This window comes from Pygocentrus nattereri, chromosome 17 (genome assembly GCF_015220715.1).
Source record: "Pygocentrus nattereri isolate fPygNat1 chromosome 17, fPygNat1.pri, whole genome shotgun sequence".
Taxonomy (NCBI): domain Eukaryota; kingdom Metazoa; phylum Chordata; class Actinopteri; order Characiformes; family Serrasalmidae; genus Pygocentrus; species Pygocentrus nattereri.
Genome location: NC_051227.1, coordinates 30,173,778 through 30,195,097, shown reverse-complemented (window position 1 = coordinate 30,195,097; position 21,320 = coordinate 30,173,778). Strand labels below are relative to the sequence as shown.

At 41.4% G+C, this 21,320-nt stretch overlaps 1 protein-coding gene across 4 annotated transcripts; it reads right to left on the bottom strand.

Annotated features, from left to right (window-relative positions):
* Window positions 1-3,673: 3,673 nt before the first annotated feature.
* On the bottom strand, window positions 3,674-20,142 carry akap1b (A kinase (PRKA) anchor protein 1b). 4 transcript variants are annotated; one of them, XM_017694966.2, is made up of 12 exons: window positions 19,978-20,142; window positions 15,057-15,117; window positions 11,838-13,474; window positions 10,082-10,215; window positions 9,657-9,783; window positions 9,379-9,506; window positions 7,642-7,819; window positions 7,397-7,547; window positions 7,237-7,304; window positions 7,055-7,128; window positions 6,908-6,973; window positions 3,674-6,711 (listed from the first exon to the last, which is right to left on the bottom strand). In XM_017694966.2, the coding sequence occupies exons 3-12, from the start codon at window positions 13,447-13,449 to the stop codon at window positions 6,649-6,651; spliced, it is 2,601 nt and encodes an 866-aa protein (XP_017550455.1). In that variant the 5' UTR covers window positions 13,450-13,474; window positions 15,057-15,117; window positions 19,978-20,142; the 3' UTR covers window positions 3,674-6,648. The 4 variants fall into 4 exon arrangements, with proteins under 4 accessions (XP_017550455.1, XP_037402601.1, XP_017550456.1 ...); XM_037546704.1 differs by lacking the exon at window positions 19,978-20,142 and adding an exon at window positions 18,621-18,637; XM_017694967.2 differs by lacking the exon at window positions 15,057-15,117.
* Between the last annotated feature and the right edge of the window lie 1,178 nt (window positions 20,143-21,320).

Here is a 21,320-nt window from a genome sequence, read left to right as displayed (position 1 = left end):
TGGAGGGCTGTGTAGCCCCAACACCGCTCTACCCCTCTATCTCACTGAAATCAGGACACCCTACCCCTAGGCGTGAGCGCGCAAAACGGAGGGGTAAGGACAAAGTGTTAGGGGCAAGGAGTGAAACAATATTGGGCCACGAACACCGACTGTCCACTTCATTAGAAACATACTTGTGCACTTACTGGCCACTTTGTGTTCCACCTAGCTTCCACTATATATGGGTATAATTCCACCCATCTTAGGTTCCACTATACAGTATATGGGTATAATTCCACCTACCTTAGGTTCCACTATACAGTATATGGGTATAATTCCACCTACCTCAGGTTCCACTATACAGTATATGGGTATAATTCCACCTACCTCAGGTTCCACTATATATGGGTATAATTCCACCTACCTCAGGTTCCACTATATATGGGTATAATTCCACCTACCTTAGGTTCCACTATACAGTATATGGGTATAATTCCACCTACCTCAGGTTCCACTATATATGGGTATAATTCCACCTACCTTAGGTTCCACTATATATGGGTATAATTACAGTCTTTAGTCCACAATCTGTCTTAGCAGTTGATCAGTGGTCAGTTTCTGACTAATGTTGACCAGATGTCATTGAGGTGGTAGATCATTCTTCACACAGCATGACACTGGCATGGTAGTGCTGCTGGTCTGAATGTATCAGTGACAGCAGTGTCACTACTAGGACCACCACCCAAAAGTATCCACCTGAGCACAGCTCTTTGATAAAAAAACTGACCCCTGATGAAGGGCTAAGATGAAGAATGAGTGATGGCTCAAACAGTTATTAATTGCACATAAGCAAGAAGGACATACAAGCTAGGGGTTTCTCATAATGTCTCCACCATTCAAAAATATCCAACCAAGAGCAGCCTTGCAGTCAGAAACTGACCGCTGAAGTGTGGAGCAGGGGTCACCAAACTCACCCGCAAAGGGCACATGTGGCTGCAGGTTGTCATTTCAACCAAGCAAGAGTTCACCTTACATCATATCAGACCAACTGAGTAAACACATGGAATCAGGTGAGCTCCTGCGTGTTTGGAAGGCCTCTGTGTATAAGACTGGTGACCCCTGGCACAGAGGATGGCCAACAAAGATTCTGCTTGGAAAGAGATCAGCTACAGCAGGTTTGCCTTTACTAAAGAACCCTTGAAGAATCCTCTTTAAGAGGGTAATTCTAGTAGCTGTGATTTGCTATAAGATCTGTAGTTAGGTATATTAGTTATATTAGCTATTATACTAATGCAGTTCAAAGTTGTAGTGTTTTACCTACTGATAACACACTACAATAAGCATTAGAGTGTCTGCTAACTAGCCTATTGATGTGAGAGAATCATGTAACATAATAAGTAGAGACAGCTTTTAATAACATTTTTTAAATGTGTGTTTTAGAACTTAGCTGAAAATTAACAAGGTAACTGCAGTCTAACCAACATTTAAGCAGTTAGGTATACAGATAATTTTGCCTATGACTAAGCATAGAGTTAGGTGTATGAATACATTTGCACATTGTTGACAATTCGTTATGGTTTCCATTCTCTACACATTATCACTCGAAATCTGTAGGCTAGACTAACTACAGTAAATTTCAGCATCCCTGAAGTCAAAAACCAGTACTGAGAAAACAGGGACAGGCTAATGTTACACATAAGTAAAACTACAAAAAAGGCCCAGAGGACAAGAGAGCTGCTGCAGGAGTAGAGCTAAATTGGTTGAGCTGTCGGTCAGCCTCTTCTCTTCAGGAGTAGAGTGAGTGACTCTTTGGGTAATGTTGGAGTACTGCACAGACAGCCTGCTGAGAGCCACCTCACTGCTCTCCTGAAACAGAGAAAAGAGCTGTTCACAGGCAGTCTAGTCCAAAGGCCTGCACTCTCACAGCAAGACATGAATGTTTAACCAGAGGTTTCCGCTTCAGCCTGCAGGACAGAAGAGCTCTCGCAGGCACACAAACCTCAAACAGCCAAAGATTTCACCTGCTGAAAAACGCAGGACCCTTTATAATGTGGATCTGATAAAGACTACAAAACTGTTCAGTAGCTAAACAAGCTTACAGCAAGACTATAAAGACATTCATACAGTTCTGAATTTGGACCCTTGAGTGCCTTTAATTTAAACGTTTTAACCATTCACAGAAATTAATGCAGCATTATTTTTGTAAAGATCTCTTGCTCCCCCTAGAGGCAAAATTTTAAACCTGCATTGTCCCAGTACAATTTGAAGCAGTTATTATGCCAGGGGTTTTTAACGGCTTCAAATTTTAGCGTGACAATAGACACACACACACACACACACACACGTGCATCTCATTTCAACCCATTACCAAAAATGATGCATCATTACAATACATGCATATAAACATAAAAAAGTATGCCTTATTTCCAACAAGTCTGAAGAACAAAATTTGATTCCAGATTTCTCCTGGTTGCCTCCAGCCATCGCCTGGATTTATTCAATTCCACAACCAGCACACCTGATTAAACAGAATGAAGCACAAATTGAGCCAAATCAGGTTTTCTATACTAACTACAAATAATACCTGTCACAAGGGCCGTATAGTAGGATTAAACCAATACATTAACATACACAGAAGCACTACTTATTGTTTTAATGTCATTTGCCTGTATTCTAATATTGTTTTGTCTGAGCATATAAACACTTACTGCCCCAGTAGCTTTTTAAATCCAATTTTCTCAGGTACCTAAAACAGTACTGAACATGTAATACAGTATTTGTATTCATGCATACAAACAGCACGAATGCACTGTAGTCTTGTGAACCATTGTGCAGTTTGAGCAGGTGGGGTGAGGACATCAAAACAGTCTTTGTACTGAAATGAATGGTGTATGAGAACATTTGAAGGTATATGTAGAAGAAAAATAAAGCAAATGGAAGTTTTGTACTCATTAATAAAAGAGCAGACTTTTCAAGCCTGACATCATAAGAATAGAAGAAAACTTTCTGGCGCTACACAGAACCATTTTCACAAAACATTTTGTATAGAACCACATACAACACATTCTCCACCAATCTGAAGAACCATAAGCATGAAATGCTTCAGTATAGAACACATGGTTCTTACTAATGGACCCTTGAAGAACCGTCTTTTAGTGTATAGGGGTCACATATCCTGCTCCAGGGCCAGGATTTCAGATTATAAACAGCTGTTGGAGCAATGAGGCCAAACTTCTGACCAATCAGAGATGATGGAAGTGACTCTTCTGGTCACTTTTGTGACCTTTGTGACGTTTATGCTGTCAAACCCGTGGACAGTACTGCTCCGGTTTAACGGTCACAAGTGCTTTACTTTCTACATATTTATGTAGATTTCTTAAATAAGCTCCTCCTCCATTGTCACGCTATTGGCTGTTCGTCATAAACGTCACACTTTCAGGAGCATGCACACAAACATGAATCATAGGCTGTGTGCAAAACCACATCCTACCATTGTAAACAGTACACCAAACATCAGTAGTAGGATGTAGTATATAGTAATATGCGGTTTTAGACACAACCATAGCTTGAATATCTAAAACTTGGGTTAACAGAAAAAGCTGTGAACTCCAGTCGTAAAACGAAACCACTGGTCCATTTGTTAGGTTCTGTTAAGCTGAAACTCTCATGAATGATATACAGCACAAAACATCAGTGAGCATGTTTTAATAACTTTATTCTCATTTTTAATAGACCTGTACAACCAAAAAAAAAAAAAATCAAACCTTTATGAGTCTAGCAAAAACAGACCTGTACATGTCTATGCTGTGGGCAGCATTGCTTACACTCACTTAAATCAAATGATTAATCAACTAGCTAGGGAAACACTTCAAACCAGTCCTACCAACAGAGAACAAGGAGCAGATTTTGGAAAGGGGTGAAAAAGAAAAAAAATGTTCCCTTTGTTTCCTACACTCTCCCCAGTGTTATACAAAAGTACAGTGAAATCTTATTTACACAAACCCAGACAAGTCAAGAAAGAGTTTGATGAAGCATTGCGGGGAAAGTGAGGTGGAGATATCAGACTACCCTTTAACAGAAACTGTCTGAATTGAGGATGTGAGCTGACAGTATTGCAGTATTGATGCAGCAATCAGTGATTGCAATTCTACAATGAACTATGAACTTGTAAATCGAGGAGTACACCAATAAAAACAGACACCAAAACACAGTCCATAGTTTCTGAGTTTGGGTCACTGTGGTTCCCTATCTATTTGCCTGCTTAACACAGGTAGACACCCTTTCAGAGGCTGAGAAGAGGCTGAACACCATTAAGTAGGCCGTTTAGTACCTCTATGTCCAACACAGACACGTTACCACTGATTTAGACAATACACTAAACACAGCAGACATGGAGCAGACAGGAGTGAAAGCCCATTCCTGAGACTCAACAAAGATATTACAGTCCTTATAGCTTTCACAAAGTCAGGACACTGCAACAAGTAGTGTAGAAAAGTGCATTTCCCTCCGCAGTTCACCATTTTACAAGTGTTTATAAGGAGTTTACATGTCAGTAAGTTTCATTACATTATGCATTCTTTACAGTTCACGGGAGTAACCTGCATTCCTATAGTAAAAGAAAAAATAATGAAAAGAGTAAATTCAAGTTTTCTGTCTTAATCCTGAAAAGTTCTTAGGTTGAAAATCGACATGTGGTGATAAAATGCTCTTATATAATAATTGTTTAATTATTCAGTTATTCAAGCCGTGATATGAGCCGACCCCAATGGGAGCTAAAGGGCGATTCTCTGAATGCAGAGAATACTAGCAGCACACAGGCAACCGTATGGGACTATAACCCTAGTGGAAAGTAGTGCTCGCCCAAAAGAACCCCAACAGACCAAATCAAAATGGGTGGAAAAAGCCCAATCAGGTTTTGAATTGCCAAAGTTCAATGTTAGGTGAACAAAAGTGGGGTAGCAGCAGAAAACTGGGTGAATGAGTCCTGGCCAAGAAAGTCGTATACCCAAATGCAATACAGACCATGATTAATTAACTTACAAAAAAATAAAACCAAACAAAAAAAAAATAAAGCAAACGAAAAAGGTTTACAAATGACAAATTATAGGTACTGCAATCAAGTACATTGTAACTGTAATTTCCAAAGTCAAACCCAACAAAAGGGGAAAAAAAGCTGAGGGAGGCTTCTTAAAGCTTTCGTCTTCCACAACAAACCCACTGTGAGCACTTCTAACTTGTGCCATCTCATGTGCCACTTGTAACACAGAGTTTATGCTCAGGGTGGATTTTCTAACCAACAGTTCACAGAATGTGTAGAAGATGGCTACTGACCACAATAACCATTTAGATTTATGGACTCCAAATGAGGAGTGATAAAACTGCCTCTGGCATCATTAAAGCAATACTTGCAGGCAGTTAGCCACACTACATATAGCAAACTGTGGACTTCTGGGTGGACCAACAGAGGACTAGGCCAAAAGGTGTGCTCTGAACAGGATTGCATGCATACAATAGACACACAGACTCCTACTATATGCAATCCACCTATCCAAAACAGAGGCCCACTCTCAGACATAGTGTTCTGTTTTCAAAGTCCCATCTGACCAGCAGTTGAAGCGTTCCGCTGGTCAGGAAAAACATGTAGTGAGGCCATGTAGTTCAAGTGAAGCGCAACTCAATCCCTTAGTGTATTCCTCCAGATACATGGAGAGGAACAAGATCAGAAATGTCCTACAGAGAAAGTCGTAGAGCGCCTCCATGTATAATGGGCTACAGTAAGAAGCTGCATTTTGAGATGACACGTGACACCAGGCCTATTCACACCAAAGGCAATTTGCAGGACAGGTCTCACAGAGCGAGTGTGTTGGGGGGGTAGGGGTCATGTTTCCCCCCCTAAGGCCACAATGCTGTACAGACAGAAGTTGGGGTGGAAGATCAGACAGGATCTGTGGAGCAGTGGTAGGTCTCCCCTCTCGTGACATGGACACGTCCTGTTCTACACACTGAATGTGCAGAAGCATTTGGGGTGGAGGACAGCACTCTGGTTACGATTTCCCACAAGCAGCCAGCCATATTGAACCACCACCATCATAAAATAACTCATAAGCACATAAACTACTGAGACAAAGCTATGAAAACTGAAGTATGCACAAGATCAGTCCCAAGCCGAATATTTGACAGTCCTTTCAAATGTTACCAACGTTGAGTGTTGACGGCACCATAGTTATATTTTTAATGTACATTATTTTCTTCATATAATTACACTTTTACATCCATGGCATAACTATCCACAGTCAGATTTGTGCTGGAAGGAGTCTGGTTGGACGGAAAACATGATCAACTTTAATTTAGTTACAATTCTTTTTAAGATTTCTTTACATTTAGAAGAACAATGAAGAGATTTTCCTCATTCATGTCTTACAGGATTTTCTCTGAATAAAACCTGGCTGTATTTTTAAATACAGTACATTACGTTGAAAGGGAGGAAACAAAATAAAACCTCAAAAATAGAACTGAAAAGTACATCTCCCCTTAGCCAGTGATGTGCACTTCAGGTAGGAGGGTGTTACGGGTAGGAGGGAGGACTCAGGTCAATCCTGCACACCAAGACAAGATAAAAGGGGTGAGCAGGTGATAAGAGGATGGGACAGGGGGAGGGGATCAGATGGATCAGAAACTGTCCACCCAGGTGGCAAAGCCTCGTTCTGCCAAAGTGCGGTTCAGCTGCACCAGCTGCAGATGTAAATAAAAAGAGAAATTAAATTAAAACTATAACCACCAATCACTTTCATGAAAGTACAGCAGTCTGTCATAAGTATTAGTGATAAAAGCTAAAAAAAAGCAACTGACAAAGCCAAAAATCCTGGTCCACAGGATGAGAATCAAATTGAGAAATAAGAATATTTGTGGACAATGCAAATGCACTCACGTCATCTCCAACCATGTTCCACATTTGTACTAACGGAAGGCCTGTGTTATTGTCATAGTTTGTCACCTAAAAAAAAAAAAAGAAACCAAAGTCATTTTTTGGTTTTAATCTGACATCATCTTGTTTTGAACATTGTTTGCCACGTACCTGTGCAAGCAATGGTACCCCACGTGTCATTTCTTCTAAAGCAGAGGTGGCTTCAGTTGAAAATCGATCCTCTCCTGTGAGGACATGAAGGCACTAGTTATATAGCAGTTACAGGCAGCAAACTTTCCTTTGAGCAAAAAGAACAAATCGTGCAAATATCATATGACAAAAAGCATCCCTACCAGGAAGAGGGGCTATGTTGTCCAGTAAAACTTCTGTTCCTTGGAATGGTAATGTCACAAAGTCCGACCTAAAAGGAAGACAATTATTTAAAAAAAGCCTTAAAGTAAAAAAAAAAAAACCCAAGTGTCATACTCAACACTAAGCAGAAGAAGCAGTAACCTAATCTGACGAAGAGTATCAATCTTCACTCGGTCATAGCCGCCGTAGTCCACGTATCGGATCTCCACTTCGTTAGAATCCTTGTAGAACGAGATCACCTGCGCTCGCCACCATGCGCCATCAACTGCGGGAGCTGCACAGATCACACCAACTAGAGGAAATACAGAGAAAGGAAAAGAGATAAATGGGTGGGAGGGAGTTCACGTGTGAAATTCACAGAGGAAGCCTACTTTTCTGTTCCCTACCTTCGGCTGGAGATGGCAGGGCGGGGGTGCCAGGCTGGGAGTAGCACAGGAACATCTGCTGGTCCAGGCTGCGCAGGGCATGATATGTAGGGTGGGTGTGTTGCTGGACAAACACGTGGCCAGCTGAGACAATATTGACCACAATAACTTCCACCGTTACACCATTAGGAAGAAGGAGCTGTTAGATGAACAAAGACACAGCATTTACAAAATCTATTAAGTTATATCACAGATTGACATCCTATCCCCATTCCCCCATCGAACACATCTGATTCAATTTGATTAACTAATTAATAAATTGTTTGTCAGATCTGCTGTGTTAGAGCAGAGAATATACAAAAATGTGCAGAGTTTGTATGTAGAGAGGAGGGCTGGAAACCACCAGCCATAGTCTGCTGTGTATATGAGTAATCATGAACAATATTGAGAAACCATCCTAAGATTGCATGCATTTGAAAGCAGTGAAAAAAACCTGGTTTCTGGGACACAGATTAGACCAAGCTGCAAATTCAGCAGTAATTCACCACAAAAGCCATTTCAGTCCAGAATGAAGCCTGAGTCGGGAAAACCAATACTCCAAGTATATAATAGCCACTACAAAACAGCAGTAACCATCTTTCTTCCTAGAAATCTACCTTCCTGCAGAGGCCATTTTCGGCCCAAATCTAGAGCATCACTTAGCTCACCAACTGTTTCCCAAGAATGTCATCAATTGGACCCACACTTCACAAAGCAGGGTTTCTTAATTAAGCTGCAAAACCCAAGCCAAAAGGAAGAACATGTGTCACTTATGTCTCCTCCTACTGGACGATCTTTACTTTAGACTTAAATTATCTGGGTAATTAAGAAATCCTGCTTTGTGAAACAACATCTAGAAGTGTTGGATTGGGGCAGATCAGAAGAGTCCCACCTTGTCCACAAAGAGTCGGTGTGGCCGCAGCTTTTCCATTCCAAACAAGCAGGAGCACACACGATTCCACTTATTTAATTAGTTGGTCTCAGTCGTCAAAAAATGGATTGTGTGTGCTCCCGCTTTGTTGGATTAAAAACCTGCAACTTCACTTGTCCTTTGCTACACTCCTGAGTTAGAACTAAACTGTATGATTTTAGATCTCTAAGGCCAGAATTGGTGGCCACTGCTATAAATCTAGAAGAATTTGTTTGCACCTTGCAGTAACATGTGCTTCATGTCCGGATACAATCTAGATAAACACTGGCTGGAGTCCATTTACCCTTTTCACACTGTACTTTATCCACATAGAAAGCACATCAACAAATGTTTCCTTTTTACTTTTGTTTACTCTTTCCCCCATTATGTTACAAGTGGGCAATATGGGCTTGGTGGATAACTCCAGCCTTGCATATCCTACTTCTTTTGATGACCTCTCATCTAGTAGTCAGCGCTTGGCGGATGCATTTCCACTCACACTTACATAATTGCATATGGCTAATGAAAATGCAATCCATTTACACTTCTTTTAAATTGTGGTAAAGATCTGTCTCTGACAACTTCTGAATGCGGGTTGAGTGATTCGATCATGATCAGAACATGATGCATCTTGGTGGTATTTACACCTGGCTTTTCATGCAGCCAAGTTGATCTCGAACGTGGTCTGATCACCAACAACAAACGTTTATGCAAGGTGTAAACAGGTCCAAAGAAGAGACGAGTGTTTTCAGTCTTCCTGCTCCAGATGGTTGGAACAAAAGGCAGCAGAGAGTCCAAGTTAGTCTTACCCAGGACGTCATGGGCAGCGAGGGCAGTGAGAGTGGCAGTGGTGGGGGAGCATACAAGTTGGTCAGGTCCAAGTCTTTGAACTTTTTACCAATCAATGCCAGTGCTTTATCTACTTGCTGCTGGGTGCCTGAGAACAGGGAGGAATAATAAGAAGAAAAAGATGAAGTACGAGAAGGAGGAGTAGGGAGGGGGAAACAGTATGTTTACATCTTAAAGCACAAATCAGTCACCATTAATTGGGCTTGGCAGAGCATAATGGCTTATGCCACTCACTCACCTTCTATATGGCAGATCTGAAACTCTTGAGTGTAAGGCAGGGTGGAAATGTAGATCTTTGCACCAGAGCTCTGCTTCAGAAAGCTCACGTACCTCCCTTGTTTGCCAATTAGTCTACCAACTAGATGCTGCAAACAAAAAAGGGAAAGGATATCAGCAAAGTCAATATTTGTGAGGGAAATGCCATATGGGTCCCATTATATTCTCAATAACCAAGGAATACATTAGACAATGCTGTAGGTCAACAAAAATCATAGTTAGCTAAGCAACTGTTAGCTACTTACACACAGACCCATTACAAATGTTTTTTCTTTTATAGCTTAGAGCTACTTCACTGTGATTTTACAATTGTCAAGTACAGATAGTGGATCTTCAGTCAGTATTGACCTAGGCTGAAAAATTAGGAGAGGTACTGAGAAAGCTCACCTTTGGCACCTCTATCTCCCACACAATCAACTCAGAACTCTGTGATTGGCTGGACTGGCTACCACTCTGCTGGCCATCTCCTGTCCCCAAGGTGGAGCAGCTGTCAACTGAATCCATACTGTTCACATCCGAACCTAAATCAAACGGATAACATTAAAAACACCCATCACCTTATATTAATCAGGACTGTAAAGTGCTAAACAAACTTTCAAATATGACACATTGTATATTTGTCGTTTACTAATTACATTTTTAAGCTCACCATTTCTCCAAACTTTCACCACATGATAGGCCAACCCACATACCACTTAGCAAAGCATACCTGAAGCAGAAGTTCCATGAAATGCTATAACAGAGCGCACAGCACATTTGCCCACCATAGTAATGACCAACGTCAAAGCGTTCACAGGTATTTAACCTATGCCTCTTTGAAGATCAATGACAAAAAGCTGCTTAGACAGGCCAGGCTTGCTAAGCAACAGGGGTAACTAAAACACAAGTGATACAAATGAATAGCAACAACACTTACAAGAATTGTGCTTCAGAGGATGACATCTACAATATCACACTTTATAAATACCAACACCCAATGACAGAAGCCCCTTGATTATGCTTTATAAAACTAATTGCTTATATCTTTTAACCAAATAGGAAAGCATTCAACTTTCAGGAAAGAGAAATATCACCATACTGTAGCAGCAGGAAACAAAGTAAAGTATAACCATAAGAGTCGAAGGAAAATGCTTCCTGCAGAAATGACAGATTTAAACTTTCACTGTGAGTGAAAACAAAACAGAGACAGTCAAGACTGGGACAGAGTCACGTAGCAAGACCACCAAAGCACTACTGCAGCTTTTACTATCCTGCTGTGAGAGACTATGGGAGAGGAATAAGATGGCTGGCAGTTTGAACCAAATGACCAGGAGCTGCAAGAAACAACACCTTTCTTAAGGCACAGGCTGACAGTTGGATCACAGAGCACCAGCTGGAGTGACCACACTTTGCAAAGCATCAAAGAAATAACAAATGAGACACAAGTGCTTCCTGCCATAGGCACAGTAAAAACACCTATACTCTCTGTCCAAAATGCACTTCAAAAGGGACACTCATCACCTTCTGCATAGAATAATTCTATAGCATAACGCAAACACAAACTTTCAAGCCTCTACCAAAGTGCTGAGATCAAGAACAGGTGATGGGGGGAAAAAAAGATCTGCTGGTGCATGCTGCAAGAATGTGCATGTGTAAGTGGTGGCTCTCCTCATGTAACATGCACTGTTTGGGAATTTGAGAAGCAGAGGTTTCCATGGATCCAACAGTAAATTAGCTATGCTGCTCCACTGTTAAGGGGTACCCCCAGACTGCAATCATATCATCAGTTCACACCAAACTGTATTCCATATTACAAGGTAATATATAGTATTACAATTGAAAAGTCATATCTTGACAATATCTTGTACATTCACTAAATATCCCCACCTCTTAGGTATACTGTAAAATAGTAGTGTCTGTACAAAAACGGTTATATTTTCAAAACATTGCATGGATATCTACCTCCTATGCTGGAAAAGGCACATATTTGGTTAATGCCTAAATTTAGACTGAAACTGAAAGTTTTCCTTTAACTGTGCATATACTACAGACATAATATACTACGGACATTTTCCTTTCCTCTTGCATGCTGAGACCTACTGAAAGTTTCTCAAAGTTTATTAAACCACACCATTCCTCACAATGCAATAATCATGGCACTCACCTCCCGACTGGTCAGCCTCTGCTTCACTGGTTCCGTTCCTGAGTCCTGCCCCGTTCAGTCGTGCCACCTCACACACAGCAGCCACGTGCTCTGCAGTCAGCGTTGGCTCTTCCAGACCTGTTAAATCAGAACTCTCCTGCAGTCCATCTTCCTTTTCTTCTGAACTCCTGGAGATCCCTGAAATTTGAATAAGGTCCTCTTTGCGCTCAGGCACGGTTGAAGACAAACCCGTGCTGAGGAGAAGGTCCTCACTGCTGATGCCATCCTCCGACTGGCACGTGCTACACCCAGAATCTTCTGTTCCGGTTACGGCCTCCTCAGCCTGAATCTTGGGCAACACCGGGATTGATTCCAACTGTCGCTGAGAGGACAATGTACACTGCCGCTCATCCTCCGACTTCTCCCAGACTGAGGGGACAAGGCAGCCATTGATGACATCCTCTGCAGTCTGTGCTGTCCGCTGCTCTACGTGATTTGCTTGGCTTTGAGAAGAGGGGCACACCTGAGATTCACGGTGTTCCTCTTCCCTCATTATGTCCTTTCCATTAAAAGTGGGTGTGATGCTGCTAGTTGCCACTGAGGCTTCACAGCTGCTCACCGCCATGACCTCCTGTGTAGCCGCTGTGATGACCTGAGTGATGAGCCCAGTAGCCAGCCGGTGAAGTTCCTCCATGCTATTGCTGGTCTTAGCTGACTCACTTACATCTCCGTTCTCATGGTGCTTGGCTTCGATAGAGTTATCAGAGACAGGGGTGCTGGCAGAGAGGGGAAATGAAGCAGAAACCACAGGGCTCTCTGTGAGAAAAGAATGCTGGAATACAGCTTGAGCACACTGATCTAGAACTGTGAGTGTTTTGGGGGGCAAGTCATCTTTGGTGGAAGAAAGGCTGTCTTTCACCAAGTCTGCTTGGACATTCTCAGCAAAAGCCACAGCCAATATGTCGTCAGCCACCCCTCCTTCAGGTTCCGGGCGCTCTGCTTTGGGTAGCTCCGCACTCCAGGGTACAGCAGGTGATATTTCCTTAGTGTCAAGTTCCTGTTTGTTGGCCGTTTGATCCTGAAGCTGCCTAACTGAGTCCAGCTCTCCAACTGTGGGCAACTGTCTTGACTTGTCGCTTAAAGCAGCTGCCACGGGTCTCTTATGAGAAGTTTTCTCTACTACATTTGACGAGGTTGAGGTTGGAACTGGGGGCTTTTGCCTGAATGCCTCAGGGCTGCTCTGCAGGGAGTCTGTAGTTGCTTTGCTGTGAGAGGAGTCAAGCTTGCCAGATGCTTCCACTATTGCAGACGAGCTAAGAGGTTCTCCTGATGAGGCCTTTGTTGCAGGTGCATGAACCTGTGCTACAACCTCCTGCTCAGCAGGCCTCTGCTCTTTGGCCTTAGGTCTTTCTTGACTGGTTCTTCCATGTCTAACGCTGATGGCTTGACAGTCCTTATCCACTATCCCATTGCTGCTCTCACCAGGAGAAGCCAACAAGCCCATGGCTTGTCCCTCCTCGCTGTTGTGGCCAGTGATCCACTCTTTCTTGCGTGAGGTGTACCACCACCAGCCTATGAGCGCTACCACTCCAGGAAATATGTATGGGACAATGGAACGGAACCTCAGCGGCATCTCCTGTGGACCCTAGCTACAACTCCTAAGAACAAAGGAGACAAAAGAGAGGAGTTAGTACTCATTCATAAATCAGTACAGTACTCAGAATGGTTAAAAGGAACACCCACCTACCAAGACATTTAGACCTCAATGTGGGTAAATAGCCTAAACTATTAACATATGTTGTTAAAAATACACATTTTATTTATTTTGAAAAATCAACAGCTTTGTTCCAGCAAACCGTCATTATTTTTTATAAACATTGTTAATAAATAAATAATTGTAAATAATTTATTCATCATTACTTATTATAACCATATGATGCATGCTGATGTCTTCAAATGGTTGCAGCAGAGGTAAATACGATAAGAAGAAAATAATGGGATAACATTTCTAGACAAACAGCCAAACCGGCGCAGCATCTTCCTCTCCCGTCTGTCCGTCTTAACTTTACTTGTAGCCCACTCTCGGCGTCATCACTTTTATTTATTTCACCAATTCCACTTGACAATAGCTAAAATTGCTGTCATCAGTGTTTACTTCTTGGCTAATGTCTCTGGCTCAGACTGAAAAAAGTGAACAACAAATGTTTAGCTAACCATTGGTTAAGCTCATTGGTCAATAATAAAAGGTCAATTCCAATGTTCCAACTACTTGATGCACTGCTAGTCGTGGTCCAAATAATAACAACCTAAGTTAACTGAAACGATAAGATTACAACAGGTGACTTATTACAATATTCTATTACATTGTTATTACATGTTACTCAATTTATAACTATCACCCAAATTAAATCTTTCTACGTTGCACCCAAAAATATTACTTTATTGGTTGAGGATTTTATTACATTATCAGCAGTTTATCATCATGAGCCTGCGTAATTACGAGTTGCATCAGTCTTACTTGTTGATGTAATGCACAAGTCCACTGTATTCAAACAAATGAGAGTATCTTACATGCAGCTAGTTATCGGGTGAGTGGGCTGACTGTGTACGGGAGAAACACAGGAAAAGAAGCTGCAGACTTGATAAACCAGTTTTTATGGTAACAGACAAGAACACCTCTGCAAAAATAAAAATATTAATAATACTGAAAAATGTTAAATTGTAATTTGCACAGGCAAAATTACACTATTAGTCATGTCATTTTTTTAGTTTGAATAAAACAATATTTTTTACTCCACGCTCTTTATTATTTGTGTCAACTCTCTTTAAAGTTTCTCTGTCTGCATAAATTTTTTCATCATAACCTGTAAGTTCAATACACTTAATCTTTCATAAAAAATGAAATATTTAGTGTTATTAGTTCATTAAACTTGTTCCATTGATGTTTCTGTTGTGCAGGGACTGCGTACCTGCACATTTTCACACCACATTTAGGGCAAATTAATAGTGACTCCATTCATGGGTCATCAGTCTCCTTGTTTACTAATAATCAGTATCATTCTTAAAATAATAAAAAATAAAGGTCGACCCCTAGTCACTACCCAGAGTGTAACAAAAACTGACCTATGAGTAGCAAGATTGTTTTACAGTTTTATAAAGAAATAAATATTTTTATGTTTTTCACAACATATTTGAATAGTTTAGGGTATTTGCACCATATAAAAGGTCAAAACGTCTTACCAGTCAGGATTCCTTTTAACTTCACACAGTTTCAGCTCACTTTTCTAGCTGCTTCAATTACCTGGGAAAAGAAAAAACCTCCTAATCTTCCACACAAATTTCGGGCACTGACTTATGACAAGTAAAAGTTTTCATTCCAAGACGCATCACAGCCCACTTTCAAGTGTTTGTGTGTTTTCCATTATACATCAGGTATAATTCTTTTAGAGAACTTATTATATCCACAATTGTTACTAATGAATATACAGCGTTTTGAAATGAAAATCTTCAACAGCAGCGACAAAGGACTGAAACCAAACTACTGCTTATACCAAAAAGTGACCAACACTCATACTAAAGTAATACTACCTTTATGACACAGTAGAACTTGCACTAATTTTACTAGACTGTAGTTCAATAATGCAACATATCTTGATCCAAAGAAAACAAACCCAACTAATACCTATGAAAGCATGAATTCAGGTCCCATTATTAAATAAGGTCCCTCTAATATTAAAGGTGGATGACAATTTGTTAACATGCTGGAAAAACTGTACTGTCAATAAGGATTCCTAAAAAATCCTTTAACTCCTTCTACACTGAGAAAGACACTCCAGGTACACAGTTTATATTTATGGCGCAAGAAATGTTTTTAGTAAAACTATACAAGCAATGCTTATCAAGGTTATGATCTGACTACCATAACAAGCAAGGAAAGGATTTTTTGAAGCTGATATTCAACAAACACTTCAGATGTATAACTCTGGATTTTGTTTTCTAGTCTTAGGTACATTATCGCTATGGACAATATAGAAGCATACATAACTTACTCTCTGGAGCATAAGTTTGCTAAATCTAAACCACATTATAATGTGTTTTTTGGCATCCAAGGTTTTGTTAAATACACAAAGCAACTCTGTATAGATAAAGTAAGAGATTATAACAAGGCAGCTGGTTGCTCCTAAGCACATCAGACATGAAGTTCCATGGAAGTACTGATTTAAAAAGACAGCCGTATAAAGACTGGAGCCAACTTAACATGTTAACCACTTTATTTACCAGACTAAGGAACTTGAAAGTAAAGATGAATTTACTTACATACTTCTACAATCTTTTAATAGCTGCAAAACAGACACTTTTCTTGCTCCATATCCCTGCTTAGCTATGCTCACATATAGTACACATTTGGAACGGCTGGCCTGTTAAAAAGGGGAGGATTCTGTATACTACACTAGAGTAGAGAGGGCGGTGCCACACAGCTTTAGTTTAAGCTAACAGGCTGACGGGACTACGTGCAGACTATGTCTCGCACTCATTGGCCAGCAACCGCTACATGTTAAAAAAAGGACACCCAAGCATGCCTTTCCTTAACTGAGCCAGAGAAGCCCAGGCTGTGGAAAGAAAGGAATGCATTGCAGGGGGCGACATGCCTCCTTTCTACATTGCACTATATAAAAAGGAGACTATGCTAACACACTCTGAACTTGGACTTTGACCTCACAGAGATGGGCTGAACTGGGGAGTGCCAATGCCCTGGTAAAGAGAAGGACAAACTTTATATGCCACATGGCATTCTTGCCAAGCTAAGTTTTCCATATGTAAAATGACTCTGAAAACCTGGATACAACTTTCTCTTCTCAATGGATGACATCTCAAAACATGGATGAAGGATCTCTTTACTGAGATTACAGTCATAAGAGGCTCAGCTATGAATGATGGTGGATTAAGAGAGGTGTGATGTGTTAGTCCCTTTTAAAAGGAAAGCTAAGGGCATCAATTACTGAGAAAACTAGTTAGAATACCAAAGCTTGTGTAATGATCAACTTCTACAATGTCATTACACTAACTTCCTAAAAGAAAATGAAGATTACATGAGTGACTACTATGTCATACTACTATGTTGGAAACAGAGCGTAAACATGTGCCACATCTCTGGACTAAGTGACAGCATATCCCAGGACACCTAGGTCCAGACACTGGAACGTCTACTGAGTTACGGTTGACACTATGCATGGCTATTATTGACCAGTGAACTGGAAGGAGAGGGATAAGCATGGTCAGCCTTACTGCCCTGAGCTGCCTTGTCTCAACAGATGCCCGTGGCCCCATTTCTATCCAACATTGGCTTAACGCACAAAGACAAGCAATAGACCTAGGTCAAAGTGAAAGGAGTGCGCTATATGTCTGTATGATAAAGACTGAAACGACTGGTCAAATCGCCCTTCAAACCTAAATGGCAACATAATAACAGCATAATAATCAATAATATCCAAGACATCCAAAAAAATCTTAAAATGATCCGCCTCAGAGCACTACTGCTTCCTAAATCCTGTCATCTGGAAGCAAGACAAACAAGCAAACCAAACGTCATAAGGAGCCCTTCTACTTATGAATAACTAAATATACTGACATCCAGTGCTGGGCAACATATACTATATACCAGTATACCAATTATGTTACTTTTCAGTTTTAGCGATATAGCTGATAGGTAATAAGCAAGACATCTGTGATATTATACCTGTAACAAAGTGCGATTCACTTTGTCAAGTGGCTTGTTTTAATTTGTTTTTATGTAATTCTATTTTGTGCACTTTACTCGGGGTAGCCAGGAACGCACTGTTAAATATATTGTATGTCATTTGCTGGATGCTCCAGATTGTTTTGAAAAAATCCATCTAAATTAAATAATCAGTAAGTTTCCAAGGTTCCTTTCAGTGTCATTTTAAGAGAAGATATAGAAAACCAGGCTGTCAGGTTTGTAAGACATTCTTTTAGTACCACTACTCAGGAAACATAAGCTCTTTTACTTTGTTGACACCAACAAATTTCATCCGATACTGTGATACACATGGAAAACATCTAGATTATCAGTATCACCCAGCACTACTAACAAACACTAAAGCAATCAACCAAAGCATAAATATTTAAACTGTCATATTAATAACCAATACTTTTTACTTGACAACCAACACACTGGGGTGTCTTCCAACAGTGACACTGACCCCCTGTAAAGTAGCCCCCATGGCTGCCACACATAAGAGTCACTCTCCTCAGTTCAAGACCGGTCACGTGTCTCAGGCTGCAGTGAGACTTGAGCGTGTGCGGTCTGGTCAAAACACAAAAAAAAACGTCAGTTCTTATTTTTGCTGTCCACAACCGACGTTCACCTTCGATGAGGTTAAATAAACGGTCGCAGAGTGGACGTGTAGCTCACCGCCGGCCGTTATCACGGGCCTGGGCGCTTTAGAGCACACACCGAGTCAGGAATCACGGTGCGCCGCTGTACGACCTTGGTGGGGAGAGATAACGGCGGGGTCACCGGATTCACTCCACAAACTCTCGGTGCTAAAACGCACAGATAAGCACAAGTACAAGAAGCATCTTAAGCAGCTTATTAACTAGCTAGCTCGGGTGCCCGCGTTTAGATTACAAAACACCCCGTACTGAGCCTGTGCTAATATACGCACCAGACACTAGACCCAGATCAGTGTGAGGAGACATTTGAACCAGCATTTATTTCCTTTCCCGACAGAGCAAATATGTGTAACTAATTGCGATAAATGTTTGTAAATATGTAAGAAATACCACAGTAAGGCAGTCTAGAAGCTGTCCTGAGAAGCGTAACCGTGCCGAGGCATCTGGCGCATATGGCTGAAGTTGGCTTCTTGTTCGAATTTTCCCGTTCCACCTTAAGTGGTACATCAATTACGGCGGCACCATTTAAGGTGGAACGGGAAAATTCGAACAAGAACAGGGCGAATAAGAAACCGACTCCAGCCTCGTCTTTCGCCTCGAGGTTGCAGTAAGCTACATGTGCGCTAGCAGGCTAGCACGCTACTGCTGACCCAGCCTGGAATGAGCTAACTTACTCCTTCGCAGCGGAAAGAGAAACTATGCTGCTTAAAATATAGACGGCACTTCTGCAGCGAACAGTAAGATGCGAAATCGGCCGACTAACTTTAATAACCGGTACTAGACGCGTGACCGCGCCGCTGCTAACTGCTGCATTTTGACCTACAGTGTGTTTTTAGAGTAACGGTAGGCCGAGGCGCTGAATGAATTAATACAGTGCAGCCAGCAGAGCCATTAGCTGCACATAGAGAGGTCATCCACAAGTAAAAGCCACAGAGATGGGATTAGTGTCTCAGGAAAGTCAGCCCAGCCACCTCGATCAGCTCTTGTTATGAAAAAAAAATGTATATTATCGATATTTAACTAAATTATCTGTCTATAAATAGCAGTAGCTACTCGACTGCTGGCGTGCGCAATATATAGAAATAAGTCTGTAGTTCACTCGAGGCTACTGTGTGGTTGAGTTGAACCTCCAAACGTCAAAATTAGCCCCACGCACCGTGAACTAACTGAGCTAAGGTTAGTTAGCTTACCTCGCCAGCTAAGGGACATCAATGAACGAGCCATTCACCGCAACTCGCTGCAAACAGCCCATTACTGTCGTGAATACCGGTAAGCTAGCCTGGTTTATTACTCACCCCTGCAACACTGCAAGCTGGAGTTAAAAAGGTATTAAAATACAGGCTGTGAACCTCTCGCAGTCAGTTGCCAAGCACATATCCTAGCTAGCTAACGTTAGTGAATGAGAGCTTGTGCAAAGTGAGACAGCTTTAAATCGTGTGTTGGCTGGGAAGCCATAATTAGTTATCTAACAGTTCTGTTTTAGCTGGTGAGAGGCGTTAGTACAGTCTAATGAATGACAGCCAGATCAATGACCGCGAACACATACCTACAAACCAAAAAAGCGACGAAGACATATAAAGCATGGATGGGCATGTTCGCTAGCTAAAGTAGAGGGCAACACTGAGACACTGAAAGAGAAAGAGCAGCGAGCTAACGGTAACCTAGGCAGCTAGCGCCCGTGTCCCACATGAGCCCTCTCTCCGGGCCGAGCTGTGCTCTCAACACCGCAGCCGCTGCACAAACTCACCGTGTCTGTACGTCCTCCTCGCCGCCACCGTGAACCGCACACCCGTAATGATAAAGCTCAATGACCGTTTCGTTCTGTGGGCCCAGCACAGCCCCGCCGTGTCCCTCAGCTCGGTGTGTGTGCGTGTGTGTCTTTCTCTCCTCCCCACGTGTTGACCGACCGAAATCACACTAAAACACAGACGTATCAGCTGATCAAATCTCGCGACAGTTGCTTTTCTCCCTGCGACTGTGGAAGATCTCGCGACGCTTTGTCCTCAAAATTCAGCGCCACACGTACACGAGAAATTAATCCTCCGAAATAACGCGAATAATTTTGCTGTTCATGATCGTGTGTGCTCTGGATTAACTTAATATTTGTTTGGGACGCTGGTTCCACAGACCTGACTGCCATTGGGAATACACTACAGACTTATAGGCCAACTCCTTTAGACTTGGTGCTCCTTGCTTTAGAGCTTTATTATGACAGTGAGGTCGAATTGATGCGCGGCGGAATTACGCAGAAAAACAGACTAAATGAATAAAATAACATCCACACTGTAAAACATTATTTTTTCACAGTGAATAAGTTGATCTTTTTCAGTTGCTCAAACTTTTTGTGTGGTGGGCCAAGGGCCAAAAATACAAAGTAGTACACAAATAAAGAAGGTAGGCAAGTTTTATAAATATATTTTATAACCTGAACTGTTAAATAACTAATTATGTTGCTACTAAAATCCTTAAAAATACAATTATAAAAAAAATGTAACATGCTGTTGCATATAAGTTGCATGTATAAGCAGCCTATATAGTATGAAAATATAGCCCTGTCCCAAATAGTCCCAGAACCGCTTGCTTTGCATGTTCAGTATGTTTGGTCAAGTGTAAAAGTAATAAAGCAAATAAAGAAAAAAAGAAAGAAATAAAAAAAGTAGCCAACGGATGAAGTTAGTGGCCACCATGTTTCAAACCTGCGTGCAGAAAAGTGGCATATGGAATTGCATAATCGATGCTTCATCCATATGTAATTCTTGTGTGTGAAAGCAATCCAGCAATAATGAGCCCCTCTCCCAAACAAGCCCAGAATCAGTCCTGGCTGTGGAGTTAAGGAAAGGATTCAGGACAAGTATGAACACACCCTAAGAGTCTTCAAGGTTTAAACAGGTTCAAGGTTTTATTTGGGACAGGCTCATTCTGCACATCACTCATGCTCTTTTTTCTTAATAAGCTAGTCTGTTCACTTACAGTATCTGAGTTCAGATCACAAGCATAATGCAGCCCAATGGCAAGGTAAATTTATAAACAAACATTTTTCCCTCTCACATCTAATATCTTCCTTTCTGCTGCATTGGTCAGACAAATGTA

Bases quoted from the DNA above. Each gene is read 5' to 3' on its own strand.
- akap1b (XM_017694966.2), bottom strand. From the start codon at position 13,449: ATGCCGCTGAGGTTCCGTTCCATTGTCCCATACATATTTCCTGGAGTG. The intron at 9,507-9,656 runs GTGAGTGAGTGG...CCCTGTTCTCAG, and splicing joins TCAGATCTGCCATATAGAAG to GCACCCAGCAGCAAGTAGAT. The intron at 7,129-7,236 runs GTAGGGATGCTT...ATGTCCTCACAG, and splicing joins CAACATAGCCCCTCTTCCTG to GAGAGGATCGATTTTCAACT.